Source organism: Pristiophorus japonicus, chromosome 1 (genome assembly GCF_044704955.1).
Source record: "Pristiophorus japonicus isolate sPriJap1 chromosome 1, sPriJap1.hap1, whole genome shotgun sequence".
In the NCBI taxonomy this organism is placed as follows: domain Eukaryota; kingdom Metazoa; phylum Chordata; class Chondrichthyes; family Pristiophoridae; genus Pristiophorus; species Pristiophorus japonicus.
In genome coordinates, this window is record NC_091977.1 from 160,373,060 (window position 1) to 160,394,900 (window position 21,841).

At 40.9% G+C, this 21,841-nt stretch overlaps 1 protein-coding gene across 4 annotated transcripts in view; it reads right to left on the reverse strand.

Moving 5' to 3' along the window:
* Positions 1-21,841, reverse strand: part of pam (peptidylglycine alpha-amidating monooxygenase) — a 398,693-nt gene that overhangs the window by 119,554 nt on the left and 257,298 nt on the right. For all 4 annotated transcript variants that reach the window (XM_070884267.1, XM_070884245.1, XM_070884252.1 and 1 more), the window contains 4 exons: positions 19,773-19,856; positions 17,544-17,592; positions 8,543-8,610; positions 976-1,056 (listed from right to left, as the gene is read on the reverse strand). In XM_070884267.1, the coding sequence (XP_070740368.1) occupies positions 976-1,056; positions 8,543-8,610; positions 17,544-17,592; positions 19,773-19,856 (282 nt within the window). The remainder of the gene's footprint in view (positions 1-975; positions 1,057-8,542; positions 8,611-17,543; positions 17,593-19,772; positions 19,857-21,841) is intronic.

Genomic DNA, 21,841 nt, shown 5'->3' on the forward strand with positions numbered 1-21,841 from the left:
GAATGCAATGACAAGTTGGATTGTGTGGGTTATAAAATTGGATGAATATCTTCAGTTTTTGTTCTTATACCACTGGAGCTTTATCTTTGAAATTTTACTAATTTATTTTGTTGCTTCCCTGAGATAATTGCTTTAAGTGGTAACATCCATAGTATATAAAATCATAAAGTCTGTGGAGAGAACAGGCTTGATGGATTGCATCACCTTTTCTCATTCCATATGTTCCTATGACTACATAACAAAAATACCATGAAGACAGACTTTTTGGGCTAGAAATTCAGTTTTTGCCAATATTGTTTTTTCCCATTATTTTACGGAAAAAATACCACTAAAAACTTCGCCATTTTTTAAGAGGGTAAAATCGGTAAAAATTGGCATTGCACAAGGATTCGCGGTGGAAACCACGGTCCTTGCCAATTTTAGCCCAAGGTCCATCACCGCCAAAAATACAGGCCCTGGTAGGGGAGAAACACAAAAAAATTTGCAAAAATAAATTTAAAAAAAAAATCAGAAAACATTCACTATACACTTAACTAATGAATCGTTGAAAAAGAATAAAAAAATAAAAACTTCAACTTACCTTTTTTGTAGGTCTTCATACCTACTGCTGTTTCTGGGGCTTCAACCCAGGCTTTTCTTGGGTGTTTTTTTTCACCCTGAGTACGGGTTCGGCAAACGGCCAATTTTAAGCAGTGTGGTTTTTTTTGCCATTGCACATGGTTGATCCGCTTTTCAGTGATATTTCAAAACCACCATTTGTTAACTTTGGCCAATTTAGATGAGTACCTTTTACCGGCAAAAAAAGCGAAATATCGCCCAAAAAAACGTGTACAAGGCTGGCCAATTTCTCCCCCATAAAGTCTGTTTCTAAGTAATTTATAATGCCAAGATTTTGATATGGTTTCAAAATTTCCACATTCTTGCAAACTATCTTGCTCATGCATTTCAGGAAAGGAAAGCAAACATTGTTCTTACCTAATTGATGAGTATGTGTTCTAAAGGCAAATGGGTGTATAGCTGCCTGTTTGTACAGACAGGCAATATCTGCATTTATGACTGCAAGAAAAAAAACACATTTACAAGCATTACATCACAGAGCATTGACAACAGAGAAACAGGCCATTCAGCCCAACCGGTCAATGCCAGTATTTATGCTCCACGAGTCTCCTCCCATCATTCTTCATCTCACCCTATAACTTTCTATTCCTTTCTCCCTCATTTGCTTAACGAGCTTCCTGTTAAATGCATCTATACTATTCATTTCAACCACTCCCTGTGGTAGCCAGTTCCACATTCTAATCAATCTTTGGGTAAAGTAGTTTCTCTTGAATTCCCTATTTGATTTATTAGTGACTATCTTATATTGATGGCCTCGAGTTTTGGTCTCCCCACAAGTGAAAATATCTTTTCTACATTTTCAGATTTCCAGCATCTGCAGTATTTTGCTTGTTAAAGGAATTCGACAACTGATAGCTTCAAGTCACTTAATACCACACCACAGCACACTGTTCAGCATGCAGTTGAAGCTCATCATGGGCCATTTTATTTTAACCCTCGTTTCGCTCCTAATACCAGAATTTATATATTAGTACCCTTGACTTACTGACAGATTGTGCATTTGTGATCATTTTTAGAAAAGCAATTAAAATCTAACCTCTTCAGACATTTGCTCTTTCTGGAAGAGCTCAGCAATTGTGATCAGACTCTTGCTGCTGTGACATTATATTTCATTCTGTTTTTTATTTAAAAAATCTTATGTCTTCATAAAACTACATTCATGTGCATATTAAAACATGAAATTATATTAAATTCTGAAAAAGGTAGTAGTCTTGCAATGGAAAGTAAATCAGCTCAAGTTTTTTTGTTCTAATTTGATTCATGCCAGTAAAATATCCTAGAATTATTAAACATGCTAGCTGTCTTACAAATTAAATTTTAAAACAAACAGTTATCTGCTTATTTCATATCCAAGGTTTGGTTTTACTATGGATTTAGAATTTGCGACTGTTGACATTAAAAATTATACATATTAAATAGTTCTTTTTGTGTAATTTATGTGGATCAAAGCAAACAATGTAAAGCTAATTATAAAACAATTGAATTTATAAGCAGGGTCACTGTTTTATAGTGACTGAGTGAGTCAAATGCCATTTTTATTCAATGAAATTCTGGGATATTAGCTGTTTTGGGATCACATTTTACAATTCCATCTATTTATAATTAGGTCCCTGGAGCCTGAATTTCATTGTTTGTTCTCGGGGGTGTGGTCGGTGCTGGCAAGTTGTATTTTTTGACCATCACTAATTGCCCAGAGGAAGTGCCGGGCCTTCTCCTTGAACTGCTGTGGTCCTTGTGGTGATCGTGCTCCTATGACGGAATTAGATAAGGAATTCCAGGAATTGGACCAAGCAATAAACAAGTGAAATTTCATGTTTACTTCATTAGATCACTGAATTTTCTCAGATTTTTACCAGTCATTTAATGCTTTCAAGTATTTATTCTGCTTTTTGCAGTAATGGAACACTATCTTTCATTACCAACATAGCGATATAAAAGTTACTTCAGTCCATGTATTGCGGATCACATTTCATGATAGTGTACATTTTCCCATTGTCTGGCCTTATGGATATACTGAATGCACCGCCAGTGCCCTGTTGTTAATATAGTGGTTTGGCTTTAGGTTTGTGTTATATTCAAAGAACTAGAAGGCATTTGTGTAATACAGTATATGAGAACAGCAATTATAATCCACACAATAGTGGGATACAAGTTCCTAACCTCAACCATATTGCGAAAGAAAACAATGAAAGCAAGAAAGACTTGCATTTAAATAGCACCATTCACGACCTCAGATGCCTTCAGCATTGCTTAGGTTATGAGTGACTTTGACAGAGGCTTGAAAGCAGTTTGCCTGCCAATTTGGCCATAGTGGGTCGGTGGGTTGGGGTAAGAGTACACAGACCATGGAATTAGAGAGAAATTTCCCACACGTAAATACAAATCAAAGTATTTAAATTATGCACACAATTTCACTCTCAAACAATCCTCGAACCCTATACATACTATTCCAAATACATACTATTCCAAGTGCTGCATGTTGCGTAAAAGCAGGGAAAAATATTTAGTAATTGTTATTTTGACAATTTCTATAAGATAAAAATTTTTTTAAATATTAACAATGTAGGAATAGTTATACAATTTATACTAATGCATTCTACTGCTGTACCAGCACAGGATTAATATACTACCAGTAAAAATTATGTCCAAAAGGCATTAACCAAAGGATACTCAATTCATGGAAGAGATTGTCAGTTTTTAAATGCTGACAATATATCTAATTTTAAAAATATATATTTTATTAATTCAATATCTTGTGATAAGGGCAGTAAATTATAACACTGAAACTACTCTGTAATGTGTAAGTTTATTTATAGTAAGATCAAAAGAGAGCTTCTTTTGTCCAAGTCAAAATGGCACCTTGTTTTGAAACCTCAATGAAACATGGAGGCAAAAGAGGTTATTAGGGTAATGGAACTAAATCTAACCAATGTTACCAATGAGTAGCTTGGCTCAGCTCAGAGCAGTTTTGCACAATTCACTGGTACTTCAACTATGACCTAATTCATTGTCTTGTACAAATTTAACATCAGAACGTTGTGGGTTCAAGACCCATTTCAGACATAAGCATTTAGGCCCCAAGTTTCCACACGCTACAAAACGGGCGCCCCTCCGAGCTGGGCGTCCGTTTTTTGCGCCGGAACAAAACCGCGCGATTCTGGAGCGCCCTGCAGCTCCATGTCTGCTTGGCGCGGCGCCCAGGGGGCGGAGCCTACCACTCGCGCCGATTTTGTAGGGAGGGGGCGGATACCATTTAAATTAGTTTTTTTTCCTGCCGGCAACCCTGCGCGTGCGCGTTGGAGCGTTCGCACACGCGCAGTGTGAAGGAAACATCGGCACTCGGCCATTTTTGTAGTTCTTTGTAGCTGTTTAATTTTTGAAATTTTTTTAATAAAAGCACATTGCCATCAGCACATCAGCACTGAGGCTTCCTGCAGCAGTGAGAAGGCAGCCGTTTCCCGACGGCCTCCCCCCGCTGCCGTCGGGGAATGGCTGCTGAACTTGTGAGGCTTCCTGCAGCCTTCTCACTGTCTCCTTCCCCCCCCCCGCCCGCCGTCTGGAACGGCTTCCTCCCCCCCACCCCGCTGCGTTCGGTCGGTCGGGCCCGCACTCCCTCCCCGCCCGCTGTCGGGAACGGCTTCCTCCTCCCCCCTGCCGTCGGGAACGAACGGCTGCCTCCTCCCGCCCCCCCCGCCGCGGGAACGGCTGCCTCAACTTGTGAGGCTTCCTGCAGCATTCTCCCTGGGTGAAGCACTTTCACACAGGTAGGGAGATGGTTTATTTAATCTTTTCTTTGCTTATAAATTTTTATTCAGGTTGGATTTATTTGTATAATATTTGTATAAGTATAAATAAGGATTTATTATAGAATTTAATGACTTCCCTTCCCCCCACCCCTCTCCCCCCCCCACCTCGTTCCGGATGCCTAATTTGTAACCTGCGCCTGATTTTTTAATGTGTAGACAAGGTTTTTTCAGTTCTACAAAAATCTTCACTTGCTCCATTCTAAGTTAGTTTGGAGTACGTTTTCACTGTGGAAACTTTGAAATCAGGCGTCAGTGGCCGGACACGCCCCATTTTGAAGAAAAAATTCTGTTCCAAAGTGAAACTGTTCTAACTGACTAGAACTGCAGAAAAAAAAATGTGGAGAATTGCGATTTCTAAGATAGTCCGTTCTCCACCAGTTGCTCCTAAAAATCAGGCGCAAATCATGTGGAAACTTGGGGCCATAATATTGATGACACTTCAGTACAGTACTGGGGAGGTGATGCACCGTTGGATAAGATATTAAAACAAGGCCCTGCCTGCTTGCAGATGGACATAATATCCCACAACATTATTCGAAGAAGAGCAGGGAGTTCTTCGGGCTTCGGAGACAACATTCTTCCCTCAATCAACATCACCAAAAAATTATTCATTGGTTATTTATCACTATTGTGGGACCCTGCTGTGTGCAATCGACTGCCGTGTTTGCTTATATTACGTAACAAAAGTAACTGCACTTCAAAACTAATTAATTGGTCATGAATTGCTTTGGGATGATCAGAATATTCCGATTGCTGATTGAACAATAATTTGCATAATGTAATGTATTTGCTTCATGGGTTCTTTGCTTAAGAATTCATAGCAACACATTGCTATTGAGAACTAATTGGTTTATTAGCAGAGGTTTAACAATCACACTACACATCACCAGTTCATCACCAGGCTCACAACCACCTGCCTTATCATGGATCCCCTGAATCCAACTGGCTGGGGTTTTATTGAGTCTTGTGAACATCACGTGACTGGCTAAGCCATTGACAACTGAACAACTCTTCAACTATTTTTGAAGAAAACAATTAAATCGAATGCCCCCTGATTAAAGGGGGGGGAGGGAGAACGGGACACCAAAGACTTTCAAACAAGTGCCTGCTTGTTTTTTTTTTGTCTGTTTTTAGGGCACTAAAAACACAAATTATACAAGTGCCCCCTGGCTAAAAGGGGGCGGGGGCGCACTAAAACCGACACAATAGACAAATTAAACTTTAGACATAAAATCAAATCAAAATTTTGTTGCCAGTCCCTCCGGCGCCCACCTCTCGCCGAAGGCCGCGAGCATACCGGTGGACACCGCGTGCTCCATCTCCAGGGACACTGTGGCTTGGATTTAACTGCGGAAGAGAGGCCAGCAGTCGGGCTGAATGACCCCCTTGACCGCTCGCTGCCTGGACCGGCTGATGGCCTCCTTTGGCCATGCCCAGGAACAGTCCTACGAGGCGGCCTTTCGACCTGCCCGTTCCCCTCCACACAGGGTGCCCAAAGATCAGGAGTGTGGGCCTGAAGTGCAACCAGAATTTGAGAAGCAGCCCCTTCAAATAATGGAACAGGGGCTGCAACTTCGTACATTCGATAAAAACATGGAACATGGACTCTTCCAGACTGCAGAAATTGCAGGCGGCCTGGGAGCCCGTGAACCGACTTAAAAACGTATTGCACGGGACTGCTCCGTGCAACACCCTCCAGGTCAAGTCCCCAATAAATAGAGGGAGGACTTCAACAACTCTACAAACCTGTGGGCATACTCACAGGTGCATACATTACACATAGGCTTAGCGATACCTAATTCCATTTATAGTTTATGTCTCTATTTCTGAAACCTAGGATCACATTCACTTTTTGTTTTATTAACTTGTCCTCCAACTTTGTAAGATCTGTGTTTCTGAACCATTAACTCTCTCTGCTGTTCCACTCATTTTAAAGTTTTATCATTTAGTGTATACATCTTTTTCTTGTTCTTTCTCCCAAATGTCAATCATTTACATTTTATCCATCAAATATCTGCCTAACCTGCTAAACCTGCCCATGTCCTCCTCACGTAACTTGTAGTTCTCATCAGTTAACCACACTCCCTATTTTTGTGTCATATTTAAACTTTAATATTGTGCTCCCTATATGAGTCCAGACTATGCCGACTCATTCATCAGGAACTGTCATGTATGGAGTCCCTGGCATTAGTTTACATCACTGTGTGCAGACATCATTACAGTGATTTTCAGTTTGCTGTGCAGTGTTAAAGTTCATGTATTATAGGTGACAGACAAACTGAGGCAATACATACAAAATAAGACAGTCTAGGGATCAATACCATAAAACCGTGAAGGGAAGTTTGAGCAGCACATCAAGATCACCTCAGTATTCACTGTTGGTTACCTTGTAAACGCTACCCTCGATAGTGGGCAAATAATTATAAATAATTCTGAGGGATAGTATTAATCAGCATTTAGAAAGGCAAAGATTAATTAAGGACAATAGCATGAAATTGTTACAGAAAGGTCATGTCGATTAATTTGATTGAATTTTTTGAGGAGGTAACAAAGAGGGTCAATGAGAGTAGTGTGTTTGATGTAGTGTACATGGATTTCAGCAAGGCTTTCGATAAGGTCCCACATGGCAGAATAGTCAGAAAGGTAAAAACCCATGGAAAGCCAAGGGAAAGTGGCTAGTTCGATCCAAAATTGGCTCAGTGACAGGAAGCAAAGGGCAATGGTCAACGGGTATTTTTGTGACTGGAAGGATGTTTCCAGTGGGGGTCTGCAGGGCTCAGTACTGGATCCCTTGCTTTTTGCGGTATACATTAATGATTTAGACTTCAATGAAGGGGACATGATTAAGAAGTTTGCAGATGATACAAAAACTGGCCTTATGGTTAATAATGAGGAAAAAAGATGGAGACTGCAGGAAGATATCAATGAGCTGGTCGGATGGGCAGAAAAGTGTCAAATGGAATTCAATTCGGAGAAGTGTGAGGTAACGCATTTGGGGCAGTGAAACAAGCCAAGAGAATACACAATAAATGGTAGGAGACTGAAAAGTGTAGGGGAACAGAGGGACCTTGGAGTGCATGTCCACAGATCCCTGAAAGTAGTAGGATGGGTAGATAAGGAGGTTAAGAAGGAATATGGGATACTTTCCTTTATTAGCCAAGGCATAAAATATGAGCAGGGAAGTTGTGCTTGAACTGTATAAAACACGAGTTACGCCACAGCTAAAATACTGCACAGTATGGTCACCATATTAGAGGAAGCATGTGATTGCACTAGAGAGGGTACATAGGTGATTTACGAGGATGCTGCCAGGGTTGGATAATTTTAACTTTGGAGGAAAGAATGGATATGCTGGGATTGTTTTCTTTGGAACAGAGGAGGCTGAGGGGAGATTTAATTCAGGTGTATAAAATTATGAGGGGTCCAGATAGAAAATAATTGGTAGAAGGATTAGAGGGGAGTCGAGGAGAATTTCTTTCACCCAGATGGTGGCGGGGGTCTGGATCTCACTGCTTGAAAAGGATGGTAGAGGCGAAACCCTCATCATATTTAAAAAGTACTTGGATAAGCACTTAAAGTGCCGTAACCTACAAGGCTACGGACCAAGAGCTGGAAAGTGGGATTAGGCTGGATAGCTCCTTTTTGGCCAACACAGACACGATGGGGTGAATGACCTCCCTCTGTGCTGTAAATTTCCATGGTTCTATCTGTAACTGTTCATAAAATATGTAAATATAATGTTTTCTTAACTTTCTGTTTGATTATTCTTGTCCAATTTTGTGGATTGGGGCCGGGGGGGGGGGGGGGGGGGTGGGGGCGGGTGTTGGTGAGAATGTGCTATGGAAGATTATGAATTTAGCCAGAAGTGATAAGATCAGACCTAAAGTCGCATCAAATTATTTTTATTGGCTGGTACAACAAAAATGCTTTAGCTTCTTTATATTATAAAGCAATCATCCACATTTTTTGCACCTCCTTTTTAAAATGTATCTCTTGTCTTTGATAATTTAACTCTCAGGTCTGTGAGAAAAAACACTAAAACAAGTTAATATTTCATAGCAACTTGACCAATATATATATATATACATGTATAAAAATAAGTAACAGTCAAAGCTCACCCTTTTCTCCTGGCGGTATCACGGTATCTTCAGACATGAGGAGATATATGCCAGCAACCAAAGGTTGTCTGCAGAAAAATAAGTTAGCAAAATAACCCTGCAAATGCAGCTATGAAACAAAATTATAAAACATTTTGCTCACAGACCCCAATCATATTCCATCCACAACTGACATTTAAAATATTATTTCACTGACAGCCTCTCATCATTCGACACAACTAATTTCACTCTTACACTCTGGTGTTACCTTTCCCACCCACCAATTCAAAACAACTATACGGCGCATTTAACATAGCCAAACGTCCCAAGGTGCTTAACAAGTGCGATATCAATAAAAGCATTATTGACACCGAGCCACAGGATATTAAGACAGATGACCAAAAGCTTAGTCAAAGAGGTAGGTTTTAAGGAGCATCTTAAAGGAGGAGAGGTGGAGGGGTTTAGGGAGGAAATTACAGAGCTTAAGGTCAACGTAGCTGAAGACACAGATGCCAATGGTTGAGTGATTAAAAACGGTGATGCGCAAGAGACCAGAATTGGAGGAGTGCAGCGATCTCAAAGCTTGTAGGGCTGTAGGCGGTTACAGAGATAGGGAGGGGTAAGGCCATGGAGGGATTTGAAAACAAGGATGAGGATTTTAAAATTGAGGCATCGCCGGACCAGGGGCCAATGTAGGCCAGGGGTGTTGGGTGAATGAGATTTGGAATGAATTAAGTTACGGGCAGGAAAGTTTTGGGTGAGGACAAGTTTAGGTAGGGTGGAAGATGGAAAGCATTTGAATAGTAAAGCCTAGAGGTTATAAAGGCATGGATGAGAGTTTCAGCAGCAGATGAGCCGAGGCAGGGTTGGAGGTGGAAGTAGGCAGTCTTGGTGATTTGTACCTGACCACCCATAGTGATATGTGTATATGGACCCCTAAATCTCTTTGGACCTAGTGTTTCGCCATTTAAATAATACTCAGATATATCCTTTTTTTGGTCCAAAATGGATGACCTCACACTTAACTATGTTGAAATCCATCAGCCACAGTTTTGCCCACTCACTTAATCTATCAAGTCTCTGTAATTTTATGCTCCTGTCTACATTGCTTACGAATGCCACCAATCTGTGCGTCATTGGCAAACTTGCTTACTTTAACTTTACTGAACTCCAATCCATTGCTTCATTATTAATTTCCCTGGAATGTCAGGTATATTATCCTCTTCCTCTACTGTGAAGACTGACACAAAGTAATGATTCAACAAGTCTGCTGTTTCCTTATTTTCATTTGCAAAATATTACCCTCGTCTCTTTTTAAGGGCCCACATTATCCTTGACGACCCTTTTTCTTCCAATATAATTGTAAATACTTTGGGCTAGAAATTGCGTAGCAGCCCTTTTGGGGCGATAACTTTTGCCTGAGAACAAAAGTATCGGCGGATGCTACGCAAGTGAAGATGACGCAAACTTCCGGTTTAGCGCTCCAGGAACGAAGTGGAGCACTAAATCAAGCGCTACCACTTCCCTTGGCGAGCTAAAGCCAGCAAGAGGGGCAGTAGTGGTGCAGCGCTGTAAAATGTCGAGTGCAGCACTGCCGGGATCCGAGGCTCCTTCCCTCCCTAAAATGGAAGAGCCATAGCTGCAGGCTTTGCATTACAAGGATTTCCCGAGTTACCAACAGCAGCTGCAATCCACGACGCTCAGCCCCAAGCACTCTAACAGGGTTCAGGGCTGATCAATCGGGGCAAAAATAATGGGAAAAAAAATCACCTAAGGGCTGCAAACAAATTTTTACATACCCGAGCGGCATTACCTTTAAATACCTCTTCCCAAACGGCCAGCCTCCCGTTACAACACCTCCTGCAGTTGCCGGTGTTGATGCCTGGCGATGCTGCAGGGATCGGAACCGAAGTTCGCATCCGGGGTGCTGCGCAGCCGGATGAGGTCACGACCTTCCGAGCGCAGGAGATTGTGGTGCTAGGTGTTACCGCCGCCACAAACCTCCGCGGAAAGTTCGCGGTTGTCGGTATTCTCATCGCACCCAGTCGCAGAGCTGGTAGCGGCCCGTTATCATCCCCGGAGGTGCTAACGGGAGGCGCAAAGGAGGCCAATTTCTCCCCCATAATGTGTTAAACTTGATATTTCATTCAAGTTAATTTTGTATTCCTTTTTTCAGCTCTTACTATCTTTTTTGTCTTCCTTTGCTCTTTTATCTTTCCCAGTCCCCTGGATTTACACTAATCTTTGCACTTTTATATGCCCTTTCCTTTATCTTTCGACCATGGTTGTTTTATTTGGTAAGTAGAGCTCTTTCCCTTGAGGAGTATATATTGGTGCTATATTAAGCTAAAATCTTCTATGAACACCTCTCACATCTGTAGTTATATCCAGTAACGGTTTTGAATAAGCTTGGTGTTCTCAGTCTCAGCCTCATCCATTAAAGTTAGCGCTACCAAAATCTTAGGGTCCAAATTTGCCCAAGAGTTGCTCCGTCTTTTTTGGAGCAACTTGATTTTTCTGGAGAATCTTAAAAATCCCCATTCTGCACATTCAATTTGCACCAGTGTAAGTGAGTTAGTTAGGATTTTTTTTGGTTTAGTTTTTTTTCCCCCAAATGGGGGCGTTGCCAGCCACCTACACCTGTTTTGGCCATTTAAGCCAGTTTGCACAGCTAATAGTGGCTCCAAACTAACTTAGGCCAGCGTATGTGTCCACAACCCTTGCGGAGGGTTAAGAAATCAGCGCAGGTAGGTACTTAATGACTTGACTAAAGAATGTGAATAGGATCAAACAGCTATACAGGACATATGACAAACTTCGCAAAGTTAATTTGCTATACAACAGAAACATTCATGGAATCTTAAACTACAAAAATAAAAGAAGAGACAAAACATATTTACATAATTTTTTCAAAATATCCAAATAAAAACAATCATCCCCCCTTCTCCATCAAAACTCTACTCCTCCCCACTCCGCCATCAAAGCTTTCCCCCCACCCCGATCAAAACTCTCCTCCCCCTCCATCAAAACTCTGCCCCCCTCCAACCCGCCCCGATTAAAACACTCTCTCCCTCCCCCGCCCCGATCAAAACTCTCCTCACTAAACAAAGCACAACCGACAATAAATTAAAAAATAGAACTCAAGTCCTACCTCGGCCCGGGAAGTCAGCGGGCTGGCCGGCCGGTGCGGGAGGCCACTCGGCCGGGGATAGGTGCGGGACTCTCTCTATGGTGTGCAGTAGCCCGGCGCACATCCTGACGCCACTCGGCCTAGGATGGGGCGGGACATCGGGTCCCATGCTGCAGAGGAGCTACTGCGCATGCGTGAAACCTTCAGTGCGTATGCGTTGAGCTGCCGGCACTCTTATGAGCACAGGGCCCTAGCTCCGCCCCCTAATTAAGTTGCCACGCCGTGCCAAGTCATGGGAGAGGCCACAGAGCGGCCAGAATGCGGGGACAACTTTTTGCCGCCGTTTTTATCCTAGGAAGTCGCCTCGGGTGAGTGCGCCAAAAATCGGCAGGGGCCAAATTTGAGCCCATAGTTACTGTGTTAAATTTCTCTTTTTCAAACCTAACATTAAATTAAATCATATTATGATCACTGTTAGATAAATGTTATCTTGCTGTTAGATTACTAAATCTAGTATGGCCTGCCTTCTTGTTGGTTCCAGAACATATTGCTCCAGAAAACTAACTAAAATGCATTCAAGAAATTCACTACCTTTCTGACTTGAGCATCTCTGATCTTCCCAATCTATATGAAAATTAGTGTCTCCCATTAAACAACTTTGCTTTTGCTACAAGCCTCTCTAATCTCTGAATTCTTACATTCTGCCACTTCATTGCTGCTATCAGGAGACCTGCACACAACTCCCATTACAGTTTTAAGATCTCTCTTGTTCCTCAATTTTAACCACGCAGTCTCTAGTGATTGCTTTCCCTTACCTATATTCTTTCTTACTAATGTTGTAAATGAAGTGAAAAGAAGTAAAGGACAAGCAAAACTGAATATAGAAACTTATTTGTGCAGATTTTCCGGTGGCCTTCCTTTGAAATCCAATGCAAGTTCGCGATTTTCGCATGCAGGAAATCCGGAACTTGTGGTCTATCAACATACGTGTTGACAGGCCATCCGCATAGCCCACGAAAAAGCAATTGCTAGCGCAGAGTTGGGCTATTTGCCCACCGGCTGGCCAGCAATTGTGTTGGGCCTGTTTGCATCAGCGTAACGGGACACCTCAGGCAAGTTTAAAATATTTTCATCTTGGAAATCATACACATATACTACATCAAATGAGTTTTTCAATGTTTCTGCAAATATAAGAGTTTTAATGATGTCAACAATTATTTAAAAAGTACATTTTTAGTGAAATTGGTGTAATGAGCTAATTAGGAATTAAATTCCAATCCTGTAAACTGAATTAAAATCTGACTTCGGGATTCCATTCAATCTGATTACGGGATTCCCTTCGGAAGTGATTAAAATCTAATTCTGTTTTGTGATTGGAGGACCAGGCCCACACAATCCCGGGTATGCTTCCACACAGGTTGCGTGCGTCCCTGGGATCCATGGACCATTACGTTGCCCTCTGCCAGACGGTAAATTTTCACAGGAGGGCCCCCATCAAGTATGTGTGTATTCCTTTCGCAGGTCGGAGTAGTTCTTCGGAGGTACGACGCCAATCACAATTTTTGGCCCATTGACTGAACATTTTAGAATCAGATGTTCAATGTGAGCAAGCAGAAAATAATTTTTTTTTGATTCATGGGATGTGTGCCTTGCTGGCAAGCCCGGCATTTATTGCACATTTGAGAAGGCGGCGCTGAGCCAGCTTCTTCAACTGCAGCAGTCTGTGTGGTGTTTTCGTAGCGGTTTGGTACACTGAGTAGCTTGCTAGAGACCATTTCAGAGGGCAGATAAGAGTCAACCACATTGGTCTGGCTTATATATGACACACTGAAGTCACATACAAGCCAGACCAGTTAAGAACAGCAGATTTCTTTTCCTAAAGAATATTAGTGAACCAGATGGGCTTTTACAACAATCTGGTAATTTCATGATCACCATTACTGATACGAGATTTTTATTCCAGATTTATTTAATTAACTGAATTTAAATTCACCACCAGCCGTGATGGGATTTGAACTCACGTCTCCAGATCATTAGTCTGGATTACTAGTCCAGTAACATAACCACTAAGTTACCATACCCATATCGCACCTTTAATGTAGAAAAATAAAAAACAAGTAATGAACAGTGTGCCAAGGTGGGAAAGTTAGAAAGGTTGACCGAAAATTTAGTTACTGGATAGATTTTAAGAAAGAAGAAGTGGAGAAGTAGAAGAGTTTAGGGAGGGAGTTCAGAAGAGTAGGCTATGTTGGCTAGACGCATTGCCATCAATGGTAGATTGAAGGGAGAGGAGGGTGCACAGAATTAAAGGACTGAAGAGTGAAAGAAGTATAAAGCTGGAGGAGGTTGCAAAGGTAAGTTGAGGTGAGGCCATGAGACTTAGGGGCTTAAATTCCAAGTGTTAAGTTACAAAGAGCCAATGCTCAATAGTAAGGAAGGACATTAAGCTTGGATGATGTGGAATCTATATGGGTAGAGCTACGAAACACCAAAGGGCAGAAAACGTTAGTGGGAGTTGTGTACAGAACACCAAACCGTAGTATGGAGGTTGGGGATGGCATCATACAGGAAATTAGGGATGCGTGCAATAAGGGTACAGCAGTTATCATGGGTGACTTTAACCTACATATTGATTGGGCTAATCAAACTGGTAGCAATACTGTGAGGAGGATTTCCTGGAGTGTATAAGTAATGGTTTTCTAGACCAATATGTCGAGGAACCAACTAGAGAGCAGACCATCCTAGATTGGGTCTTGTGTAACGAGAGAGGATTAATTAGTAATCCAGTCGTGCGTGGTCCCTTGGGGAAGAGTGACCATAATATGGTAGAATTCTTCATTAAGATGGAGAGTGACAGAGTTAATTCAGAGACTAGGGTCCTGAACTTAAAGAAAGGAAACTTCAATGGTCTGAGGCGTGATTTGGCTAGAATAGACTGGCGAGTGATACTTAAACGGTTGACAGTGGATAGGCAATGGCAGACATTTAAAGATCACATGGATGAATTACAACTATTGTACATCCCTGTCTGGCGTAAAAATAAAACAGGAAAGGTGGCTCAATCGTGGCTAACAAGGGAAATTAGGGATAGTGTTAAATCCAAGGAAGAGGCATATAAATTGGCCAGAAAAAGCAGCAAACCTGAGGACTGGGAGAAATTTAGAATTCAGCAGAGGACTAAGGGTTTAATTAGGAGGGGGAAATAGAGTATGAGTGTAAGCTTGCAGGGAACATAAAAACTGACTGCAAAAGCTTCAATAGATATGTGAAGAGAAAAAGATTAGTGAAGACAAACATAGGTCCCTTGCAGTCAGAATCAGGTGAATTCATAATGGGGAACAAGGAAATGACAGACCAATTGAACTAATACTTTGGTTCTGTCTTCATTAAGGAAGACATCAATAACCTTCCGAAAATACTAGGGGACCGAGGGTCTAGCGAGGAGGAACTGAGGGAAATCCTAATTAGGCAGGAAATGGTGTTAGGGAAACTGATGGGACTTAAGGCCGATAAATCCCCAGGGCCTGATAGTCTGCATCCCAGAGTACTTAAGGAAGTGGCCCTAGAAATAGTAGATGCATTGATGGTCATTTTCCAAAATTCCATGGACTATGAATTGGAGGGTAGCTAATGTAGCCCCATTTTTAAAAAAAGGAGGGAGAGAAAACAGGGAATTATAGACTGGTTAGCCTGACATCGATGGGGGGGAAAATGCTGGAATCAATTATTAAAGATGTAATAGCAGCGCATTTGGGAAGCAGTGAAAGGATCGGTCCAAGTCAGCATGGATTTATGAAAGGGAAATCATGCTTGACAAATCTTCGAGTTTTTTGAGGTTGTCGAGTGGATAAGGGGGAACCCAGTGGATGTGATGTATTTGGACTTTCAAAAGACTTTTGACAAGGTCCCACGCAAGAGATTAGTGTGCAAAATTAAGGCACATGGTATTGGGGGTAATGTGTTGACGTGGATAGAGAACTGGTTGGCAGACAGGAAGCAAAGAGTGGGAATAAACGGGTCCTTTTCAGAATGGCAGGCAGTGACTAGTGGGGTGCCGCAAGGTTCAGTGCTAGGACCCCAGCTATTTACAATATACATTAATGATTTAGACGAAGGAATTGAATGTAACATATCCAAGTTTGCAGATGACACTAAGCTGGGTGGCTGTGTGATCTGTGAGGGGGATGCTAAGAGGCTGCAGGGTGACTTGGACAGGTTAGGTGAATGGGCAAATGCATGGCAGATGCAGTATAATGTGGATAAATGTGAGGTTATAGAAACATAGAAAATAGGTGCAGGAGTAGGCCATTCGGCCCTTCGAGCCTGCACCACCATTCAATAAGATCATGGCACCTCACATTTATCCTCATTGTGCTGCATCTGCCATTTATCCACTTTGGTGGCAAAAACAGGAAGGCAGATTATCTGAATGGTGACAGATTAATAAAAGGGGAGGTGCAACGAGACATGGTGTCATGGTACATCAGTCACTGAAGGCAGGCATGCAGTTACAGCAGGCCGCAAAGAAAGCAAATGGCATGTTGGCCTTCATAGCGAGAGGATTTGAGTATAGGAGCAGGGAGGTCTTACTGCAGTTGTACAGGGCCTTGGTGAGACCACATCTTGAGTATTGTGTGCAGTTATGGTCTCCTAATCTGAGGAAGGACATGCTTGCTATTGAGGGAGCGCAGCAAAGGTTCACCAGATTAATTCCCGGGATGGCAGGACTGACATATCAAGAAAGACTGGATCGACGAGGCTTATACTCACCGGAATTTAGAAGAATGAGAGGGGATCTCATAGAAACATATAAAATTATGACGGGACTGGACAGGTTAGTTGCAGGAAGAATGTTCCCAATGTTGGGGAAGTCCAGAACCAAGGGTCACAGTCTAAGGGTAAGCCATATAGGGCCGAGATGAGGAGAAACTTTTTCACCCAGAGTGGTGAACCTGTGGAATTCTCTACCACAGAAATTTGTTGAGTCCCGTTCATTGGATATATTCAAGAGGGAGTTAGATGTGGCCTTTACAGCTAAGGGGATCAGGGTGGTATGGAGAGAAGGCGAGAGTGGGGTATTGAAGTTGCATGATCAGCCATGATCATATTGAATGGCAGTGCAGGCTCGAAGGGCCGAATGGCCTGCTCCTGCACCTATTTTCTATGTTTCTATGTTAACAAGTCAGATTAGTAAGTGATACTTAGTGCAGGACCGGACACAGGCAGCTTAGTTTTGAATGAGTTACAGTTTATGGAAGGCATAGAGTTGGTAGAATCAAGTCTAGAAGTGACAATAACATGAATAAGTGTTTTGGCAGCAGTGGAGGTGAGATGGGAGAAGATGGTGGAGGTAAAACTAATCAGTTTTGCTGATAGATAGAATGCAGAATTTTAAATTCAATTCAAGGTCAGAATAGCAAGATTTTTCACCACCTGATTCAACTTGACCGAATGGCTGGGAAAATAAATGGAATCAGTGGCGAGGGAGTGAAGTTTATGGAAAGTCCAAAAAGATTAATTTAGTCTGCCTAATGTGCAGTTGGAGGAAATTTCCACTCATTTTTGCCTTACTGATATTCAGAGTGTCTGACAGTAAAGAAATGTTATGAAGTCAAAGGAAGTGGGTATCGTCACGATGTATACAGAAGCTGGTCCAGTGCCTGTCGATGATGTCACTAAGGGGCAATGTGTAGATGAGGAAGAAAGGATATCCGGTCCTGATGAGAGTTTCCTCTACAGGAATGGGAATTCATAGGATTGGCTTTGGGGTATTGATTTGATTTTTTGCAAGAGCGTGGATGATAATACAGGAATTTTATTGCTGCTCTTGTAATGGGATACCACAGAAAGATATCCTAAACATTATATAAGAGCTCAAATCTGGATACTTACTGAAGAAATGTCATCTGTAGTGTTACACCAGAGCAATCATTGTGGTTATCTGAAAATATATATATAAAATGAAGCTTAAATGTAGTTAAAATTTCATTCAAAGTTAAAATTTCACATTTTTATAGTATTGCTTTTCTCAACAATTTCAAAGTATCTTCTGTAAGCAAAGCATGATCTCTATTATCAAAACATAACCTTTCAGTAATCTCTTCACGTTGAGCCGAGAGAGATTTTGGATTCAATTAGTTTATTCACAGTACTTTGCAAACTGGATTAATCTGCTCTGTGCTCGGTGTACCTAAAATGAACAACTTCCCTGATATCACTCGCTTTCTTTGGCAAATGTAGGTCAGAAGTTTTACAGGATATATATTTAAAATTAAATTGAATTATGAAATAACAGAATTTGACAAATATCATCAATACAATGCAGAACTATAATGAGCAAAACCCATTAAAGGGTTAAATAGCCTATTCAGGAAATGTGCTTAGTTAGTAACAAAGTTTGGCAAAAACTTGGCAAAAATTTGTCTGCCTTTGACTTCTCACCCATTTCAGCCTTGGTCTTGACTGGAATAAGATTGTGATGTTCAGCCGGCTAACAATTCAGTAAGATTTTCACTAAAAAAATGAACTATTCAATTGTTTGAATTAAGCAACATAAATAATACAGCAAAGTGAGAATTTAGCACTGAAAAAAATCTAATTATCAAGTAATTCCAAAGAAGCAATTTATAATTAGAGTAGATTGTACCTAATATAAATCTCATGATAAAGTTTTTATGTCTTACTGAATCGTAGATATCAAAATGCACTGCTGAATGCATCACAGTTTTGCACTGGAATTTTTTTAGGTCAGTATATCCAATGAATCACGCTATCTGATTTAAAAGGATTATTTTTGGAAGCTTGCAGATGGGTTCCCAAGCAAATAGACAAAGCACAACAATATTACAATCCAAAAACACAAAGAAAACTATTTATCAATTTGCTTATATACTTATGTGATTGGTAGCTTAACAGGAATTCACACAATCCAATCAGCACATTATACAAACTTGTCTGGAGAGGTGCCAAACACCATCATCAGTCAGTCGTGGAAATGAACCATTGAATTTTGGATCAAAACATTCTTTGATGGGAAGTTACAATTTGATACCAATTGAAAACTGACATGAAAAAATTCATACAACTAGAACAATTGATCTTTCTGAACTATGATACAATATAGGCTTGAGTAGCATTGAAGTTAATAGTGAGAAAAATTGGTTTCCTGTTAGGTGACTGGGCTGCAGCGTTTGCTTTTAATGCATCTCCAGTTACACCTTTCAAGCAATGTTTGGTTTTAGACTTCCCGTTTCCAGACAGCTCTATTATTCCAGCTTTACCAAGAGATTTCAGCACTTTTACCTTTTATGACTGTTGATTGCTGAATAGCAGTTCTCCTACAGTCAATGACATTCAAAGTCAACAGATTGACCTTTACACAATATCACCAGATACCCAGTCTTGTATTCTACCAGCAAAACAACCTCCACCTGTGCCTGCGTAAAGGCCCACGGATCCCGGGGCGCATGCGGTTCGCAAGCATCCCTGGGATCACGTAGGCCAAGCCAACCAATCAAAAAGGGGATTCCTATGATGCTTATGGGGAATCCATTTATGTACAGAATCCCCATAAACGTAATAGAAATCCTCAAATAAATAAGAATTCACACCACTTAAATAAAAATAAATGATTGTATGTTCAAAATTAATTAAACGACCCTTTAATTAGGCATTTAAAGTAAAAAATTAATTTTTTGAATAATAAATTAAAACATTTTAAAATGGGCCAAAATTAACCTAAAGTAATTTTAAATGTATGTGTATGTTGAAATCATTTAAAATATTTAATCATTTATTTTAACCCTTACACCAGTAAAAGGCGGCCTTAGGCCTGCTTTTAGGCCGCCTTTTACCAGTTGAAAGTGTTCCATGGGCATTCGTTCGAAAATAGTTGGCCAAATAGCTAAACCCGGCGCCAAAGTGATTTTGAAACGGATGCGAAGGATCTGACCAAGTGAAACTTGATAGATCGCAAGTTCTGGGTTTTCGCACACAGAAGCATCGTAATTTCAGGCCATTGCATTTTCATTTTATATAAAAATCAAATTTCAATTGTCTAATGTCAGAATCACTTGCAAATGTAATTTTCACAAATATTTTTCTATTGTTGGGACCTCTCACCTCTAAATGCAGTGATGTCTCCATAATGAACCTGAAGAACAATGTAGTTAATGTCTGTGTTTCCACCAACTCTAAATCCAACATCTGGAAATGGAAAAAGACAAAGCACACATTTGGTTAGTTTGATTAGCGATAAGGAGAAATATAAATTTATATTGCATATCTACTGGGTTATAAACTAAATCATGTGTTTATGTTTTTACATTGCTCTTCACTTGCAAACTGTCATCAAAAGGGAAAAGATGGTTATTATTCCAGTAAGTCCATCAATGGTCAGCAGTAGCATAATTCAAGGAAGCTAACCAGATTTACTAATCTAGATTTACCAAGCAGAAAGTACGGAATTCTGCTATATTTGCTACCAGGCTGTCCAATAATGTATAAAAGTATGCATATTTAACATCTTGTTCTTTAAAATGTAAGCATTTCAAGAAAGCAGACCACCACCACCTTCTCAGGGCAACTAGGGATGGGCAATACTTGCCAGCCTTGCCAGTGACACCTATATCCTGAGGATGAATTAATAAAAAAACTTATCACTGACCATGAGGTATACCACTTCCTACCATTCATCAGTCCAAGCAACATACATTTACTCTAAATCTTGACTTCCTGTTCATCAACCAACTTTTAATCCATGCTGTTATATTTCCATATACTACACAGCTACAAATTTTATTTCAAATTACTGATGTTAGAGTTAAGTTTTCAATAGTTATCCTTCCTTTCTTGAATAAGGGTGTTGTATCAGTTAATTTCCAGTCCCACAGCACAATTTGCATATTTAAGGAAAGTTAAGAAATTGTGGCCAGGGCCTCTGTACTTCGGTTGCAATCAGAGGCCAGTGACATCTCCACCTGGAGCCTGCTAATTTTTTCAGAACCAATTCCTTTTCTCCATCTACTATTCTGTTTTCTCCTCTAGTACATCTATGTTCTCATTTCACCATGAATTGTAAAAAAATACAAAATATTAGTATCACTTCCATACTGTCATTCTCTAGAATTATACTCACCCCTTTATCCTTCTCTAATTATTCCTTCCAGAATTTCCGCTGATCATTTTTTATGTTTTTTAATGAAACAAATGCATGTAAAACTGCAAAATTTCAAACATGTTTTCCTTTAGCTGGCATCCCTTTTGAATTTTTCTGAGAGAGCTACTAACAGTCATATTGTGCCTGCGTTCCAACAGCTCATTCAGTACAGTGGTGCTGATCATCACCTCAGTACCCCTTTCCTGCTTTCTCTCCATACCCCTGATCCCTTTAGGGGTCACATCTAACTCCCTTTTGAATATGTCCAACGAACTGGACTCCACAACTTTCTATGGCAGAGAAGTCCAAAGATTCACCACCCTCTGAGTGAAGAAATTTCTCCGCATCTCAGTCCTAAATGGCCGACCCCTTATTCTGAGACTGTGACCCCTGGTTCTGGACTCCCCAGCCAGAGGAAACATCCTCCCTGCATCTATCCTGTCAAGCCCTGTAAGAATTTTGTATGTTTCAATGCGATCATAGACAGGCTAAGTGAGTGGGCAAAAATTTGGCAGATGGAATATAATGTTGGAAAGTGTGAGGTCCTGCACTTTGGCAGAAAAAAAAATCAAACAGCAAGTTATTATTTAAATGGAGAAAGATTGAAAAATGCTGCAGTACAGCGGGGACCTGGGGGTACTTGTGCATGAAACACAAAAGGTTAGTGTTGTGTATGGAGAGAGAGTCAGACTGAACACACTGAGCTCAAAGTAAAGTGTGACTGTAGTCTTTTATTGCAGGTCTCCAGAGTGCCTCTCCAACCTGTGAAGCCTCCTTAAATACCTGTGCTCCCAAGGGATTATGGTATCCCATGGGACTCCAGGGGATGAGCCCTCTGGTGGCTGCACAGAGCAAATACAAGTATACATGTATAACAGTTAGTATGCAGGTACAGCAAGTGATCAGGAAGGCCAATTGAATCTTGGCCTTTATTGCAAAGGGGATGGAGTATAAAACCAGGGAAGTCTTGCTACAGTTATACAGGGTATTGATGATGTAGTATATGCAAGCACTCTAATAATGACTCCACGAG